The 20257-nt window shown below is 38.7% G+C and overlaps 1 protein-coding gene across 5 annotated transcripts in view; it reads left to right on the forward strand.

The window, feature by feature from the left end:
- Positions 1 to 20257, forward strand: part of naaladl2 (N-acetylated alpha-linked acidic dipeptidase like 2) — a 518168-nt gene that overhangs the window by 187761 nt on the left and 310150 nt on the right. For all 5 annotated transcript variants that reach the window (XM_076723158.1, XM_076723166.1, XM_076723175.1 and 2 more), the window contains 2 exons: positions 16976 to 17152; positions 19906 to 20083. In XM_076723158.1, the coding sequence (XP_076579273.1) occupies positions 16984 to 17152; positions 19906 to 20083 (347 nt within the window). In that variant the 5' untranslated portion in view covers positions 16976 to 16983. The remainder of the gene's footprint in view (positions 1 to 16975; positions 17153 to 19905; positions 20084 to 20257) is intronic.

Genomic DNA, 20257 nt, shown 5'->3' on the forward strand with positions numbered 1-20257 from the left:
CAACGTACCCTTGGGCTTTCATCAACAGACAGGTGTTGACTGTACTGTTACAGCACAGAACATCATGTGATTAATTACTGTTCCTGCATACACAGAATTTTAATTCCATTAGCCATTTCTGTCTTACATTCCAGTTGATTCCAGTTTTGGCTCCCACAGCCAGATATCCTGCCAGCCAGCCAGCCAGTTAGCCAAAATGCTGCCAGCGAGTCAATATGTCAGCCTGCGAGAGCAACAAGAAGGCAGGTTTCCTCATACTACTGTATTATTGGGCCCATAGAGCATGTGCACTTAAGTCCTTCTCTGGCCGATAGCACACATGGGGTGTGTGGGGAAAATGCTTTTTGGGCCAGTGTGCATCACTTAGTGTAAGAAGCTGCAATACCCAGAGTGGCCACTATGCCAAAATTGCCAAATAGCTCGGCACTGGTCCTTGGGGCTTCATCCTAACCATCAAAAGCATTGTTCCAAAAAGGTTTGGTTCCTCATTTATTAAGACAATTGCAGACAATCAGAGAGTTCTGGCAAGAAGTAGTCCAATAAACAACCTCAGCTTTTGCCACAGCGCAGTGCATCATCATGCCTGAATTAATTATGCGGGCAAAATTCACAGTGTACCATGTGGCATGCATTGTACAAATTTTGCTTTTTGCTCTTTGTTTACTCCTGCCAACTCAAAGGAGTGTCAACCACAAAGTGCTCCTGCTGTGTGTGATAAACCTTTAAACTGAACTTTTCAGTTCATGTTTTATGTTCTCATCAGTACAATAGGCAGCCCACCCAGACCGATGCAGGCCCTTGTGTTGTTTTGCCAGAGGGCTGTTGTCAGTCTGAAAGGGCCCTAAGTGCTTTCTGAAAGGCTCACCTCAGGGCAAAGAATGTCCCCTAACTGCCAGAGCATGTCTTCACACAAAGCCAAGCAGTCTTTCACTCTTGTTCCAGGATAATGTGTTTCTGTCAACAATATTTCCAGCCAGACATTCAGACAATCAGTATGCAAAAATCTGAATCTATAACCAGCCAGTTGGCTCTTTTCACAGCAGACTCCTTATAGTTGGAAAAGCACCAGTGGTACTATTAACATTAACAATGGCTCTGTTCTATTCAAGCATCCCAGTAAGACATGACAGTGTACAATGTTGTCAAAGTTCTGTTCATACAGATTAAATGAGCTACATTCATAGGTCACAATTTTGAATCTGGAACTAAGTTCACAATCCCGAATATTTCTTTCTTTCTTTTTTCTTTTTCTTTTCTTTTCTTTTCTTTTCTTTTCTTTTAGGAGCTCCAAAGGCTGATTTTCTACAATGTAGTCTCATAAAGTACAAGTCTGTGTACTTGTTGTTGGGGAAACAAAGTAACTGGTCCTTCACAAAAGCTGTGAGTTTGATTTGGGTAGAGGAACTTTGCAACTGTTGGTTCATGGTTTCCCTTCTTGTGATCATCATTTGCTCATAGATATTTCCCAAGACAGTTCTTTGTTGGTTGGGTTGGTTAGATTTAGGCATGAGGGGTGAGACTGCTTCGGGTTAGAGTCAATATCAGGGTAAGCCAATCAGAGGCAGAGAATTCTGCCTGATTGAATTCTAACTGTGCCATGTATCAGTGTATAAAGGGAGTCAGTCACCCAGCAGCTCAGCGAAGAAACCATGTTTGTTGTTGTTTGTATGGATTTCACCGGATGAAGGTTTGAGGACTGAAATGTTGTTAATGAATTGAGTACAAGCATTTGACAGTCTGCAGGATGTTTTTTTTTTTTCTCCCCCCACAGCGATAGTTTAAGATCTGACACATCTGTCCATAAGAACTTTGTACAAATTGTCTCCTGGTAATTGGAATTCATAAGATGCAATTCATCAGCTGTAAACTGCACAACCGCTCAGCTCAACACACTGTGAGCTTTTGCTCCTGCAACCTTCTTTGTCTGGTATGACAACTAGTTTAGAATGGTTAACATTAGTCACTGTTTGCAAACTTTTGATAGAGATGCATGTAATTGACGTTACTAAGTTCAAGTTCCCTTTAGTTTATTGCACAATAATGAGAATACTGATACATTTGGGGGAGGAAGGAAGCCTAAAGGGCTCCCCTCATTTAAAAATGACTTTGTTACTCATCAAAAAGGAAACAAAACATGCAATCAAATAACACAAACAATATCTACTAATGCATATAACACAGAAGCAAGCATAAACAGCAGTTCAAAGAACTGGAAAAAAAAAACCCAAAAAAACAAAAAAAACAAACAAACCAAGAATAAGTAGATCTGTACAATCAACAGAAATATCTTACCATAAGCTTCAGGTTCTACCTTGTACCTCTTGATGTACAACAATAAGGTAAATGGAAATAATTCTTGACCTGAGTGAAAATTCTAAATAATTTAATAAAAGTATGAAAAGTGTCTTGCTTGCAATTCCTGTGCCCAAACACAAACAAGCATGTTTGAAAAATCTTTACCTCCAGACAGGAATGAATATTTTCTAGGTATTTAAGAGGTATGGATGGATCTGGTCTGGTCTCTGGTCTGGACCTGATTTAAAATCATTCTCAAGGAAGTTGTTAGGATATAAAGATGGGAAGTTTCTTGACTTTGTGCCTCTTCTTGACTTGTGTTAGAGTAACACTGTTTTTGATAATGACAGATTATGTTAGAGGTTTTAACACAAAAGTTAAAGTAACACCTAACTGAGAGACATGTTTGTTGTTTCCTGCATGTCTGTCTGTCCAGCACTCCCTCTCACAGTCAGAAAAACTGCAGTATAATAGCATCTTTACACCCTGAACACATTAAACTTCTTAATCAAATGAGATGAAAGGAGCTCCAAATATTATTCATAATTTTGAAGTTAAATACTTGAATGTTTTGACCAGTTGGTAGGCTTCTATCTTTGGATTCCTCCCTCACTGTCTATAACATAGACAGCCCGAGGTCACGTCTAACAACAAATGCTTTAACAGATGGTATCCCAAAGAACGAAGCCTTAAATTAAATGGTGATCGCTGTGATTAGCGTATTATGTTTTGGTGCTTGGTCTTGTACTACATTCCATAGAGGATTTTTGTCCTTTTCAAGTGATTCCCGCATAGCAAGACGTGCTGAGAGACAGTATTTTTCCGGCACTCACACTGATAACAGCTCATCTTTTTTTTTTTTCCCTTCCTGCAAAATGGACTCCAGAATGGATGGGAACCCCAAGCCCCAGCTAACTGATAGGCTTGATGTGTAATTAATGGTCTGACACGTGCTAATGAAGCTAATGACGCTAACTGTGCTAGCATATGGGCGCCCCATGGGGATCCACGCTCGGCGCTCTAATTTAGATAAATGACGCCCCAGGTTATGCTGGGCTATTTGCATTTCATTTGGTGGAGGCCAAGGGAGAAGAGGGGATTAAACAGGGGGATGGATGGGAGAGATCAAACAGGAGAGGTGTTTAGGGTTTGCGGGATGGGGAGATGGAGGTGTTTACGCCTGTGAATGTGTATGTTTGTGTGGGTGTAGATCTCCCCTTGGCCATGCACGATGCTGTTGTCAGATAAAAGGAGCAGAAGTGGCTGATGGCAGCTGTCAGAAACAGACAGTTAAAAAACGACCTGTGTGTGTGTGTGTGTGTGTGTGTAGTTTTGTGGATGAGCACAGGTTTGTAATTACTGTACATTGGCCCTTGGGAGACGTGTCATTGTCAGCAAGAATGTCTCAAAAGGAAAGCGAATGTGCTGTATTTGGATCGCATCATTGTCATACATATAAGAGCCTCTGCCTGTCGAAACAGTCAGCCATGTGCATGTTTCACCCACTTGTATAATACTTAAAGTAACCTCACATGAAGTTACAGATGGAGCAGAAAGCTAATGCAGATAGTTTATTGGTATAGAGGGAGGCCATATTGATTGACTTTTTTGCTGCTTCACGCTAAGTCTTCAAGCTTAATTCATATTTACATAATTTTCAATCACCTCACATTCACCAGTCCCCTGAGGGTTTTGTTCAGGATGTGGCATCACTCGCAAAAATGCCATCTTCTTGATTATTACATATTCCCAGCATGTGGCATGTTAACAGCTGGTAATTCACAAAGACACTTCTGATAGCTGTCATCAGGTCTAGGGTCTTTGAAAAGACACATTAACTAAGTTAGAGGTGAATGCCGCATAGGATTTTGTGAATAGTTTATCAAATATTTTGTAAGTTTCTAGCTATGAGTTTTTCAACTAAAATGGGGGGGGGGGGATCCAGTGAAATCCACTGACAGTGCATCCATCTGTGAACATCTGTTAAAACAGAATAATGTACCATAGGTGCTTACTTTAAGTGACATAGTTTGCTTCAGAGGAACATGTGGCCACTGAGTGAATATTCCAACTTCACAGAAAAAAGCTTGACGAAATAAATTTGACTCAAAGCCAAGTTCTGAGCTTTTCCTTGAGGTTCCAGCTACATCATCAGCAGATGGAGGTGGTTCAGTTGTCATCACGAGACCCAAATATGGACTTTTAGTAGCAATACCTTGAAATGCCCCTGCCCAGTCTGAGTCAATACACAATGCTGACCTTACTAAACTGAGTCAGTATGAACCAGATGTGACCGGTCCATACTGCATTTGTTTATTTGCTGCGTTCAGCAACTGTTGTTGCTCATTACTTCCTGTGTGTGTGTGCTTCAGTTAATTGACCTTGATGTGCAGTCACTGTTAAGCCATGTTAAGATCAACACTAGTCATGCATAAAACAAATGCAGCCTTTTCATTTGTCTGTATTTCTACTGTTTACCTCCCGTTTGTTGCAATGAAAGATAAAATGACTGGCATCATGATATTTTCCCGAGTTAAATCCCATCTGACCACTACCATGGCTGTGCAGTGTCCTCAGTGTTTTGGTGTCTGATGAACCTTCACATTCATGGATTTGTTACTCAATTTGGTCCCCCTGAATTGTGTTCCTTGTCGCGCTTGTGTGTCTTCCATTGTATGAGAAGCAAGAGTCATCAAATCCTCCTGACTACCAGAAGTTCAAATTTGTCCTCTGTGGAGGACATTGGTAAACCTGGATATCTCCCACCTACTGCAAACTTCTAAATTAACTCCTTTTGCTATATACAGAGGACATTTAGAGCTTTTCAGTGATACCAAATGTGAAGGGGTGGGGCTTTGGTACCTTTCTGTTTCTCATTAAGGAAAATGGCATCCATCAGTGCAAGTGCATTTTATGGAAAGAGGAAAAGTAAGTGTATAATACTTTTTATTGAGCAAATTTTGGCTTGAAATGTTGTTGCCATATTTCATATTAGTCTCTTAATAACACATTAAAACATTGTCTGAATTATTTTAACTGTATTTTAGCATAGTATTTAAGTGTTTAAAAAAATGTCCTAAAAAAAAAAAAAAATGTTTTCTGTATTCTAATTACCTTGCAAAGATTGGGGAATTTAAAAAAAAAATGTAATTGGACAATGTTTTGTTTTGTTTTTTTTTTCCTGGTAGTCAGGAGGATATTAAATGCTTTGGATGATCAGCAAAGAGGATGGGCAGTTTCCAGTGCTTTAAATGTGCAAATTTTAAAAGTTCTTTCCCAGTATAAATACTCCAAATAGTAAATGAACTACTTCACATTTCATTTCATGTTGAAAGAGGTTTTCTTGAACCAGGCCCTGTTCCTGAAGAAGTGTAGAGAGAAGCTGTGAATGATAGAAGGACGTGTACTTGTCATCATGAGATCTGAAAAGGAAAACAGGGTGACAATTTTGGTGATTGCATTCCCTTTTTTTGTAAGTTTGCTCTCCCAAAAAATGATATGTGGAAATCTTACCATAGAATCTAATCAGACTCAGGTTACCATAAAAGTGATTTTAGATTGTGAACAACTCTGCTGCTACAGCGACTATTCAGTACTAACAACAACTCACACCACAGGCTGCAGGTTGTTGCTACTCATATGCTCTCATCTCTTATCACTGAGCATAAGTGGGTTGCAGCTTGAAGTACAAGGAATAGTTAGCAAGATGAATAATACGATATAAGTTTAGCTAGCTAATACCACACATGTAGTTTATTGGCCCACACTGGATAATCAAACTTGCATGTTTGTTGAGTGCAGAAGTTCTCTGGCTTCACTGACTAACTTTTCCTCAGCTTTTAACCACGTCACTGTCTTCAAAGGATATATTTCACCGAGCTGTCATGGAGATGATTCAGGTGTTCGTCATTTGATAAAAGGTGCACAGACCTCTTTTTGATCTCTGTTCAAAGAGGTCTCTACAGCAATATTTTTCATGTGTTTGTGACTAGGTCAAGATAAGAATAACTACACGCTATTGTTTCTGTCAACTGCTAATCTGTCAACACCAGTCCTTTCTTTGCTGTTCTCAAGATCAAACAAGGCTCAGAATCCCTTATACCTTCCTGATATGTGGAAACCAGCATTGGCCAAATTCTTATCCATTTGATTGTTTTTTCAAAAGTAAAACATCAAGGTCCTGCCTATTTTTTTTACGATAAAAACACTGTGAAGGATGTTATTATTGCAAATTTAGAGTGTGTTTTGATGCTTCCTCAAGCAGAATTTATCCATTATGCCACTCATCCGCATCTGCCTCATCTCATTTCCAAGATCCACCCACCATAGAGCAAGAAAACCTGACCTTAAGCCATAATGGACTACATAACCTGTTGACTTGTGGGTAATGCAGTTTTTAATGGACTGGCTCAAACTTTCAGAGCCGGGAATGTAGCGAGAGTGAAAGCGAGGGCAAGAAGCGGGAGAAAACAAGAAAGAAACCCGGTATTGAGAGGAAGAAATACAAACAAACAGCCAGATAAGAATGTTTGCCTGTTATTGTTTTCCGTGTCTAACATCCTGAGACATGGCCTGTGGTATTCAGAAGATTTAATGCAGAGGAGAGAGAGAGAGAGAGAGAGCAAGATCCATAAAGCCTCCACTCTCCCTCAACACCCCAGGGGAAGCCATCTTTAATTCATGAACACTATAAAAATAAAGGTTTTTCTCTGATGGCCCTGCAGCCTGTAACAAACTCTCACAGCTACATGGCACTGGGCAGATGTTGATGCTGTTGTTACGGATGGATATTGGCCTGTGAGATGCAGGTTATATGTCATGCAGAAATGAACAGTCTACCTTTGGCTGTACTATTAGATGGATTCTAATAAGCTGCATGTTGATTCTGTCTCTTTGCACACACCAGACAGGCACATGACAGATTTTAAACGAACAGACTGCCTGTTAGGTACCACAGCCCACTGCGGAACGGTGAGTGGAGCATTAATGTGTTCTTTGGCACCTCATGTGCTGAATAGAAGAGTCTGTCTGATGGTTCCACACACTCATAATCTTTATTTTTGAAACAGTTCACTCTCAAACTGTGATTGCCACTTGTCTATCTTGTTATAGCAATGTAATTTAGAACCAATCAAGTGATTAATTCATAAAAATGATTTAATATTAGTTCAGGTTCTGGATAAACTCTGACAATTTTGTAGTAACTTTTTTAAAATCACAAAATTTGCATTAATTCAGAATCGTATTATTTTATGTAAACATGCTGTTAGGAAAATTATAGTTGGTGCAGGTGTTATGACAGCATGATTAGGGTACAGGGGAAGACACCTGAATGTTCTTGGTAAAGAAAGAAAACTACAAATACAGAGCTTTGCAGTCTCCATAAGAAGACAACCAATTTGCTATAGAAACCAAACATAGTGATGAAAACTCATTTATTTTATGTAAGAAGGAATAGTGTACAATCAACTTTTTTTTTTTTTTTTTTTTTTTTTTAAATCAACATAAGAAGGCAAGTTTGTAAAGAACATATTCTGAAAAGCTCTATTCCCATGAGGTTAGTATTATGTGGGTACCTTCAGTAATTTGTAATAATTGCGGAGGTCATCTGTGATCGAAATCCTCTGTGAATTTGTTATGTGATAATAATAGTTCTGTGTGAATTGGCATCTCAGGGTCGTACTTTTGATTTATTTTTCTATTTTCTGTTGTCAGAGAATGGAGCAAGTATAAAATTTGATCCCAGCTCATAATATGTTGAGCAGCAGTCAACAGCTGTGCTGCTATAATGATGTTTAAAATGAGTGATGACAGAGAAGGTTGGGGGCAACAAGGCTGTCATACAGCCGCAAAGCATGTGTGGCTTGATCTGCATGAGCTGTAAATGTATATTTATGGTTGTTAAACATGCAGAAAGTGGAGTGGAGTTGTGCATGGTGCTTCAGTGAGTGCAGTGACTCACTCTCAGCCTGGAGTGCATGGTGTTTACTTAAAATTTTTTTATATTTGGACACACATCTATGTACATGGAAATTGATAGTCTGCCTTGTAAGACAGTTTGGGTGGTTATTTGAGGGTTGCCTTCAAGGCTTTCTGACAGAAAGCCTTTGGGAAGTCAGGTGACATAGTATAAACAAGTTATTTGCATTTCTATCTAATTAGTATTATTATTTTCAATTTCCAGTCACAGTCACACATACCGAGTACTGAGAAGATTTTTGTTGTTTGTTTGTTGTTTTGGATGCAATTTAGTCCATCTAAATGTCAATATATATAATGTCAATATATTTTAGCACTATTTGGTAGTACATTTAACGTTATAATGGTCAATTTTTAGAATTTATCGACAGTCAGGTAAAAGTCATTTGAAAATCTGCAGGCAACTCTAGCCATGGTTGCAGCCATGCCAGCAGTACAAGGAGCAAATATCTTAGTGCATCTTTGTAAATGGATGATGACAAAAAATAACACGTCTTCAAAAGATTTACATAAACTCAATCACAAGTTTCAGTACATTGTTTAGCTGTCCATCCCCACAACTTCATTCTTTCAGTTCACTCTCACTGCTCTCAAAGTGTTGCTTTCAGCAGGCAGATGTTTCTGGTGAAAAAGCTCTAAAACCCCGCTGTACACTCCCTCCTCAATACCTAACAGCAGACAAACACAATTAGCAAGCTGGTGAGCATGATGGAGAATTTAACAGCGAAAGCGACAAATATTTCCCCAGATGTTTTCCTCAGGAGTTGGTGGAGACCAAAAACAGAGGAAAAAGAGAGTCAGTGAACATAATTCATGGAGGAATTACATTCCCTCATAAATTAATCAGAAAAAAAAAAACAAAAAAACAAACAAAAAAAAACATTTAGTATTAACGTCATTTTTAGGTGGCAGGGTTGTGGAAGGAGATGAGCAGGAAGTCAAATGCTAGAGTTCAGATGATCCGAGTTCAGATCATGTAATATATGAGGACATGTGGGTTGTTGCCTTCAGGATGTAATCTGCACTTTTAACCAAATACTGTAAACTGCCTGTGGGAACGCATACACCAAATCAAAAACATATTATTAAAACCTCAATGTAGAGTGCATTTGCATGTGGTCATTTTTTGTTATTATTTCATCTATTTTTTGTTCAATGTTTTGCTTAAAAACAAGAAGTGAGTGTTCAGTTGATTTATTGGTTAAAAACAAAGTCACCTACCTCACACTTAAAAAGACTGACAGGTATATTTCACTCCTGTTTACACTGTGAAGAGACACACAATACCATGAGTGAATGTCCATCAAACAATGCCACCAAACTCATTTATTCCTAAAAGCTGACTTGTATCACACACTCCCAGTAACATGTCATTTTGCAAATAAGTTTGCACTTTCACACTCCCACACATGGGATAAAGCTTCGGCTTCCTGCAAGCATATGATTGCACCTCATTTGCCACTGACTGTCATAAAATGTGAACCAAGTCTCCATAGAGACGCTCAGTCATTTCATTACACTGCTGCTTGCTTTTCTTATTTGTCCCAAGTGGTTTTTACCATTTCTTCCATTATCTTTGACTATCACTGAGGGACTCATCAGGGCACTGAGGGTTATTGTATAATCTGACTGTGTTTTATTTATGGACATGAAAATATACATTTAACAGTAACTTTGAGGTTGTCTTCATGTATAATTTACGTGGGATTATAAATAATTTGTGGTCTTTGCGAGCTTTTCCCTCTGCCCTCCTGGCGCTTCTGTGTGCCAGAGAGGGAGGAAAAGCTATGACTGACAGCTCGCTTCGTGATCTGTAACTATGGCAGCTGACAAGGTCGTGTCAAATGAAATGATTGGTGAGGAGGAGTGTTTGGGGAAATATTCTCCCTCTCTTGCTCTTTGTCTCTCTGCCCTGATCACACTAAACATGTTCGACAGCCTCACCAGCACACCGGTGTTGCAGTAATTTATGAATGAGAGGTGAACCTACTGTAGAGCAGTGAAAGATACCAGATATAGCAGATGATCTGTCAATCTGTTTGGAGCTGAAAGAGACGAGATCAAAGACAACTTTGTTCCTCAAGCCTGCATTTGTCTTCTTGCGTGTGCGTCTACGTGTACAAGTTCTGAATATCAGAGGAATTATTTGAAGGGGGACTGTCCTCGTATACCAATCCTGTTATTCCTCACGTCTTCAAAGCCACAGAGCTGTTGCTGATTATGGAGAGCTGTGAAGGTCAAACAGAGGAGCTGTTGCATCACACTTTTTATTTGTTATGCAGAATTTGTTCTGAGGCTTACCTCTGTAAATGACTTGTACTTAAAAAAAAAAAAAAAGGAAAAAAAAAAGCCTACTTCGATCTACAGTTGCTTATAATGGACGTAGTTATAACTCATCAAATAAATTACATAAATGATTAGGCAATTTTTTTCTCACTGTGGCAGCTCTGCATTTCCTTTATAATTTGCATATTGATACAGTATCAATGTACAACGCAATACACCTACTGTCTACTAAAACACTATATCCACTATATTATATGTACAGCAGTAGGTTAAAAAAAAACAACTTGAGTATAAAATCTGCAAAATTATGGACAGATTGATGAAATTGTGGCTAGCTCTCAAGTTTCTCACAGCTGTCTTGTTGTGTGACCAACTATACTCAAGCCAGAAGGTGGCACAGTTGTAAGTAGTTCCTGTACATGTTCTAGTAGTGTACTTTTTTTTTTTTTTTTTTTTGAGGAGTACTTGATGGCCAGCTGGTAAACTACTGTAGCTGGTGAGGTAACTGCTAACATGCTAGCCAGCCAGGAACATGCTAGTGATGCTCAGTCACAAAAGTAAATTAGCAAAAAGTTGCAAACAAAAATGTTCATACAGTTTGTTCAAGAATACGTATTTGTGTCAACAGCATATAGTTTTATTCCATGCAAAATCTGGATTTCCACAGCTACACTGGTAACAAGTCAGAGCCTCCAGTCTTCCACCACTGAATCACAATGGTGATAGAAATGAGTTTAAAAGATGGAGATTTAATGTTGTCTATAAAACTAATCATCGGTTTGAAATGACAGGTTAGGGGAGTATGTCTTTAAGGATCCTCAATGAAAGTGAAAATGTATTGTATTCACAATAGTGCAGACAACTTAACAGCTGCTCTATCTGAGGTTTTTGTATTCAAAATTATTTTTTAAACAGAAATGCTTTTGAGTTGTAGCAAATGTAGCACTTTTATCCAAGTCCTCTGAAATGATGGGACTCTCACCTTGATAAAAGTCACATCAGAAAAATAGCACTTAACATTTTTCTTTTAATCTCAAAATCACGTTGAAGGATGCAGCCTTAAAAGTTGAGTGACCCATCCAGCCAAGACAACAGCCACAAAAGTCGCCCCCATCTCCATGATTTATTCAAAACAGCTTTAAAGTATGGTGATGCTTCAGTCACAGACATCAACTATCAACAACATCTAACTAGAAATGACAAGTCGGCAGTGGAGCAGCAGTAAAGACTGATAAATATCTTAGTTGAGAACTAGTCCAGACTTAAATGTGCAAAATGTAATAGCGAAAATAAATAGTGAAATAAATTGCATGAATTAGTCACTTTGTAATGCCAATGTGTGAATGAATTGTAATGTGTCTTAAAAAAATAAAAAATAAAAAAATTAGAACATCCCCGAATCTTTTGGTTTCTATGTCAAATACTTTTTTTCTTTCCAGGGAAATCCAAAGCATTTGACATTCATGCATGCTCTTCGAGCCTTGCTTCTCTTAATTTCACTCCCATACAGTGCCAACAGAGTACAACACTAGCTAACGTTAGCTTTAAAATGGAGTCCGCTAACGTCACAAAACACCCACCACAACACAGAGTGCAACACAAGCAAAGACAAAGCTAACATACAGCAAAGCACGTAAAATATATGGTGATATTGTGGTTTAGCTGGCAAATGTTAGCTTGCTTGCTAAGACAGACAAATTGCTAATTAGCCTAACAAACACTGTCTTAAGTGGATAACGTCAGCCGATTGCAGATTTGGCTGATAAATCGGTTAGCTTGTTGGTTGCAAATTACTTTTTCAGAGAAGGTTATATTATTAGTTATGCTAATTAGTAAAATTTAACATGCTAACATACTAATAAACATTAGGCTAAACATCGGTGTGATAGCAATGTCATTGTGAGCATTAACGTTAACAAGTACACATTCACAAGATTTGAGCTTATTGTTTTATTGTAAACATAGGCCTTTTTTGGTCTGTTTTGATGAAAAGTTCCTCAGAAAAGTACTTAGAATGTAGAAATGACCTATGGCAGCTCTCTGCAGTGTAGTATTAAAAATGACACAGTGGTAGATGACAGCAATGCATGCTCACACTGCTGTTTCATGCAAAGATCAGACCCAGGGATATTAACCGCAAGGCTTAGATTGTACCTTTTTTCTTCAGGGTTCTCTCAAATTCCCACAAACAGAAACTTAGGCCATCTGGATAATTGGATGTTGCAATAAAAGAAAAATGTTAAGTTAGAAATCCATTGTAGTTGCATTGACCTGGACTCCCCCTCCAGTGTAGGATATTCTCCTCTACCATCACTTGACAAACATTTGTGGAAGCAAACAAAGATTTTTCTGTTGTTTTGTCACACAACTATGTTCTGATGTACCTACAGCAAATCTTTCAAGAAGATCTACTGCCGCTTCTTAACATTATACTGTCATCCATGACATATTGAATATAAAGGTTAGATTATGGGATTAACAGTCTATGACTGTTTTATTTTAAATTGCAGTAGATCATCATGAGATATGCAGTAAAGATCCAACACTGTAATCCTTTGATTTTTGATGGAATGTTAATATTTCTCACATTCTGCACGAGAGAAATGTTTCAAAGCTGATAGAAGAAGGTAGAAGTAGAGGACCATGATGGACAGATTAGGTACGTAATATTATGCATTCGCCATTCATGCAAAAACAAGGAAGAAATTTCTTATGTAATCATTTTGGTAACACTGGATAGCTAGTATTAATGTCACCAGCATTCAGTGTTACAGAGATGAGTTTAACGTGTCACTGTTATTAATGAGTCTGCAGATTCTTGGAGGACCTGCCCAGAAAAACAAGCTGGAGTTTGTGACGAGTACCTGCAGATGCAACTTCACCTTTAGTGAAGGGGTCTCTGTCACTGGCCACCACAGGTTATGAGAGCCTATGAGTCACCTTTTATAGTTGAGAGCTGAGAAGCACAAAAATGTCAGCTGTCAGTCATAGAGTGACATATTGAGCAGAGCTTCTCCACAGTCCAGACCTTATGAGGGGTGGAGTAGATTTCATTTACAATTTTAACGCAAAACAAGGCAGAATATTTGATATTCAACAAAAACCCAAATTAAGTTCAATGACAATGTTTTCTCTTTTTCTCTCCTTTTTTCCCTTCAACACTGAAAAGTAGGTTAGAATGAGAAAAAGAAAACGAACTGTTTGATGATGGTACACAAACTCTGATCCCTGGCGTTACATTTGGATGCACGACATTCACCTCATCCCCCAAATCCTGGCTTTTCCTCCTTGCTGTGGGCACACCACAGTGTTTAAGTGTTAAAGGTTTTGTTATTTAAAAGTTTCCTGTTGTCAGCAAATCCTAGAAAGACACCAAAACCCACACAGCAATGTATTGGTCCATTTCATAGTACTTCTCCACTCCTTATCTATGTTTCTATTCAAGACATACATTTTTAAAAAACGAGCGACAAGTATATAGTTCATGTTTTAAAATAGACAGTAATTTCTTGAAACAGCTGGTTACTGTAGTTTTTACAAACACTGTAAAAACAGGACTATTTTCAGATGCAGATTTATATGTATTCATTGTTCTACTGATTATCAGGGGCAGCAGGATGGTGTATAGGATTGAGTTAAGATATATTACAGCAGTTGAAATGGAACACATCACCCAGTGCAACAGTGTGGCTTGTTTATTGTTAACAGTGGACGTTTTAGTGGAATCATTTATTTGTTGATTTGTTTTTTAATATGATTTGTTTGCAAAACCAAAAATATATAAATATATAAATATCATATATGGTTTGTTGCTAACACATATGGATTGAATGTGGCAAAAGTGTTTGCACTTGGATGGAGAAAGTCAAATTAGCGAAGGCCTTCCAATCTTATTGTGCACACTTCACAAGACTCCAGTGCCATCTGCAGTGAAATGCTTCTCTGAAAACGAAATAGCACATTGACTTCCAAAGTCAAATAGCATGTGCATACAAGAAAAAAGAAAGAGAGTCTAGTTTCAAGGCTTTCACTCTCCAGCAGTGATAGGTATCAGGCTAAATTCCCACTGAAGTGTGTGTGGCTGTAACAGGAGGTCAGCAGTTAAATGAACTTTTGTTCTGTTTTACTGAGAGGATCCTTCATCTGCATTGAGCTAGAAGTAATGAAAGTGTGGTGGAGCATTGAAGATTGATGCCACAGAACTCCCAGACCTCTTCCCTCTGCTTTTTACCCTCTCTCCTTCATCTATAACAACTCTGCCTCTTCTTTCCTGCCTTCCTGTTTTCAACTATTTTGTTTTGTGGCTCTGTCTTTTTCTGCTCACTGCCTCTCTCTTCCCTCCTCTTCAGGATTCTTCCTCTAATTGCCTCTTGTCTGTGTATCTCTCTCTCCCTTTTCTCCCATTTCTAACTCAATTTCTCCTCGATTCTGCTTTCTAAATCAAAAGTGGCTATTCTGTCTAAACAAGGACAATTCAGCAATCAGTCAGACATCTGTGACACATTCAGAGCTGAATTGATCTGGAATTGTAACTAATTGATCAACAGTATCACAATTTATTATATTCTTGTGTAGTTGTATGGAATGGTATGGTGCAACAACTGAAACAGTTACAGAAGAAAAAATATGTGTCTGCAAAGTTGCAAAATGTCCATACTGAACATATTTGTAACCTATTTACCAGCTATGTTTCATTTGTTTTCCCAATGTAGCCATTCCTGCATGAGTAACGGTTTAATGATTCATCATTGTTGTGGTTACATAAACAGCCTAAACCTAACCATGCGCGGGACAGTACACAGGATGTGAACACTGATCCTGGTGTCCTGGACTTTGCTGCTGGCTGTATTCAATGGCATTTCACTCAAAGACAAATAAGTATCTAACCTCTTTATATGAATTTGCATCATTTTCTGCTCATGGTACTTTTTTTTCCTGATTTTTGCTCTGACTGCAGGTGGTTTGAACCTGTAATCATCTGAATAAACCATCTATTAAAGTGACATTTTTACAGAATAATGGTCTTATATTTGACTACAATTTTGGGGTCTTTGATTTTATTTAACTTTTTATATTTATTTTTTTAAACTCAAGTGGTTATTGATCCAGCAGTTCATTTGGCCATTCATGGTGGACTTTGATGATGGAGCATGTAAAAAGGATTGTTAAACTTGATGACATTCCAAGACACGAGCTGGGAGGTTTTATATAGCTGATCTCCAGTCAGATGTCACACACATGCACGGACACACGCGCACACACACACACACACACACACACACACACACCCACACACATATACAGTCTTAATGCATGATCATAGCCCTGGTGAGACTTAATGATGCTGTTTAGGAGCTGTATTGAACCCAGAACTGGTTTACCTGTGCAAAACACAACCACACACATGCACAAATAAACCCATTCACACACACATACCTTCACCATCTCCCAGATCACATACACATACTCAACACACCCGTACGGCCATGAATTCCTGCTGCACACACACACACACGCACAAACACACGCTCAGATCAAGTACTTAGCTTGATGTCTCGGTGCAACTTGTGTTCTCTCAGTCACATTAATGTGTGTAAATGCATCGCACCACCCTGCAGTGCTTTTAGTCTTCATAATTGTGTGCTGAGTGGCCGTGGTCAGTCACTTAGCCTAAGCAGCTTTTAACCACATTTATCACATTTTCTTCTATATCCAACACTAATGCAACATCCATTACCTTGAGTCAAATGAGCAGTCTTAATCTGACCCTGGTGGTTTATACTAGGCTTTCTACATACACTGCCTGGATTAGCTACAGAGAGGTCTCAGTATGGATCGCAAATGTCAACGTGCATTATGCTGATGAGGAAAAGTCGGTAAGCAATCCTTTGGAATGGACTGCCTGGTAGGATCTGTTAAATTTGAATGAATTATTTATACCTTTACAGAACAAGTTAACAGTTGTTCCATCATTTATGTCCTTCACCTTTTTGTTAAAACCTCTGAAAGTAGAGAAGAATTCTCTCTATTGCGGATACATTGATAGTGTACTTGTTTTCAGCTGTGTTCCATGTATATGGATCATGTTCAAAGCACCATTAGCACTGTGTGAGAACAAAAAGGCCAGAGCCTCATTACTTTGAATGAACCTCTGGGAAAAACCTCAGGGTTGTCCAGCAAAAGAGTTCCAGCAAAACCAGGCTCAACATCTGACCAAATGCAATGGATGTCAACTGGCAACACATTGCATTGATCAATCAAATGCAATGTATCTAATAGCCCTTACCTTAGGAACATTTTTATGTTTTTTTTTTTGGATCTTTGGGATTTCAGCTGAAAAGGGACTAATGTTAAGTATAGAAATAAAAACTGCTGAAACTGTGTGAATGACAATTTGATGCATTTGTAAATCCAGGTGACATCATGGCATACAGGAAGGTGTGTGACGCCCAGGGTGGCCCAATGGTTGGTGAGGTTCTGCACTGCTCTGGAGCTTTGGATCTTGACTGGGACCTGGACAAGGAGGAGCTGCAGGAACCAGGACCCAGCATGGACCGCATGCAGATGCAACATATAGACTGCCAGAGATCAGGTAGGCTTTGCTTGAACTGATACACACTCACAATTTCCTATAACCTTTTTGCTGGTTAAGGTTGGAATGCTCTCATCAACAGTCTTGCCAGCAGATTCCAAATTCTGCTACGACATTGCTACGACCCAGCTCGCTAGGGGAAAGGAAGTAACAAAAAATAACCGGATGTAATTGGTTAAAATAGTTATTTTTTTTAAACCCAAGTGGTATTAAGTTGTTTGAGTACAAAAGGTGAATTTCCAGACAATGAAAAGAGCAATTTGGGTGCTTTTCAGATAAATGAAATAATCATAACCAAAAGAGAACTCTCAAGAAGGAGGGCTTACCTGAATCACAAACAAAACGAAATGAAAATAAAACCCTCTTAAATGAGGCCTACAGTACAAGTAGAAAATGAGAACAAAAATACAAAAGGAAATAGAATACCTCTGAGCCTTTTGAGGCTAACAAACAATATAACTAAGTGTGGGTGTGAAATCAGTCCCCGTCTAAAACTTAGGTCAGTTCGAGTCTGGTTGCCACAAAGATGCAAGGAGCAGAGCTCTGACAAATCTGTCACAAAACAATTGAATCCGAGGACTGGTCATGAGATAGGCCAGCCACCCACTGCCGGGCTGAGACATCTCTTGTAGCCAGCAGGAGATAATCGCTTGCAGGGGATTGGACTGGCTCCTCCCCAATAGCCATCCTCTTCCGGAGGAGGAGGTCTGTTTCCACACCCACTCACCTGCAACCACTCAGATACATGCAGGGCACGAGAACACACACACAAACACACACAAGAACGGTGGTGGCCGTTACAGACATCAACTGGCCTAGCAGCCAAAGACAAATTAATGCATTATTTACAACTGCTGTCTGATCTAAAATCCATTGTGAACAAGTGATTGTGATGCAGCAGACATTTAACAACTCATAAAACATAAAGGTTCATATTGTGGTATGTCATGTCATGCAACTGATCTCACTTAAAGAAACACAATGTGTTTATGCAGGTGGTTGGTTTGCTCTACTAAGAGGATAATTACAGGTAACATTAAAGGTAAATGAACACAGTCTGATTGATATCAGGACAGTTAACATGATGAGTTTGTGAATTATTTATTAAAAATGTTCTCACATTAATGAGAATGTCACAGCTGTTAACTGTGAAACCAAATAGGAATTTGAGTAAAAAATATGACTCACATCACCTGTTTAAAACTGTTAAATCTCATTTATATCATGTACTTCTGTATTTTGACATGCTCTGCTGGGATGTGCCTAAATGTAATAAGGATAATCTTGTTTACACAGTGTTCTCATGCCCGGTTCATTATGCATGTTTATGAACTTTTCTGGCACATGTTTAACTTAAACATGCTTACAATAATCACATGATTCAGTGTTCCTTGTTTAATTTTCCTTGAAGTTGGTAGTTTTTTTTTTCCACCTTGCCAAAACAAGTTTCTTTCTCATGCTTTTGATGATCTTAAAAGGGGTTTTGCACCGAAACTTTTACACATAATTTGAAACAACCTGTCACTGTGCATAAATGCTGTATTTAATGTGAGAAGTTTGCCACTGCCAGCAGTTGCAAGAGTGAGAAACTTAATAAGTACCCTAAAGCTAGACTTGAGTTCCTCAGCTTTGAAGGCCTCAGTTTTGAATTGTGCCTGGAGTTTCATATCAGTGGCAGTTTTGTATCCTCACAAATGCCTTCTCAAAGAAATGGGCTGAGACTTTCAAAACTAAGCATTAAGTTTTTATTCCATTTCCCATACAGTTTATTTTAACCATTACAGTCGATATCTGTTGTTAGTAAGTTATAAACAAACCCAACTCTCTGTGATAGAAGAGTCCTTAGTGGCAAGCATGCCACTAAGGCATGCAATTATTTTTATTTTTTGTTTTCTCTTGATCATGCACGATGATCATAAAATTGAAACTGATGTGACCTTGATGCAACACATTTTGTTTAGACACCATTGTGATCTCAGCATAATGCAGAGTCTTGCTGAAATCATCATTTTAAAGTATACAGCCATGCTAGCGACTCTATGAGGCTGTACTTAGACATAGCATGGCTTTAAGCTCGTGCTAATGTTGACATACAAACACAACAACAATGCCAACATGGTGATATTTTGCATGTATCATGTTTACCGTGTTCATCTTTCACCAAAAATACTGAACAAAAACTTTTAACTGATGATGGCACTAGATACCCTATGATGAACATAAATATGTGAACCAAGTTTCATGGTAATCCTTCCGGAGGTTGGTGGACTGACCAACCAACCCACCGACCCTCAGATCAGCAGATCAACGATACCATAAAAATGAGCAAGTGTCTAATATGGTAGAGCTTTATATAGAGTCTATGTTTGTGGGTCAATTTTCACTCAGATGCTCTCTTCTACTCTACTCTACAAAATCAAAAAAAAAAAAAATTCTGCTGACTGCTTTGGATTGGTCTGTCAGGGTAAAAATGTGATGTGTCCTTCTCTTTAGAATGCTGCAAGAGTTTTTGCTAAAGACGGTGCAAAAAATGACCTCCAAACGACTGAAACCTGAAAATTGCTTTTGTGCATTCATTCATTCATTCATTCATTCATTCATATGGAATATATCAACTTTGGATTGCCAAAAAATCCCATCCATCCAAACCATATTAACATTTTATTAGCTTAACATGATTATTTGCCTGTATGTGAGTGTATTTTCAACAGTGCAGATCAATTTAACCCATAACACACTGCTATCACTTTCAGGGTGTTCAGACCCCGGCCCTGACCCTGACCCTGAGCTAATGGAACCCATACAGCCTTCTGTCTCAGTTTCACCACATGGACGATTTGAACGACTGCAGGAAGATCCCAACTACATCTCCCACTTCACCAGGGCCCCTGGCCATAAAGGCCAGCGACGACTCCACTGCTTCCTGCTCAGGTAATTCAAGAACTGCTGAAGAACTTTCGTAGAACTCAAGTCAGGTTTTCCTTGCTACAGGTTATGTAGGTCATTTTCATTAATTTACAACTTGTTTCTATTTCAGTCATCTGCTGCAGTAGAGTTAGTTTTGCTGCTGTCGCCAAACCCTCCAAAGTGGACAATTTTCTGGAT

The sequence above is a fragment of the Chaetodon auriga genome, chromosome 3 (genome assembly GCF_051107435.1).
Source record: "Chaetodon auriga isolate fChaAug3 chromosome 3, fChaAug3.hap1, whole genome shotgun sequence".
Lineage (NCBI taxonomy): Eukaryota > Metazoa > Chordata > Actinopteri > Chaetodontiformes > Chaetodontidae > Chaetodon > Chaetodon auriga.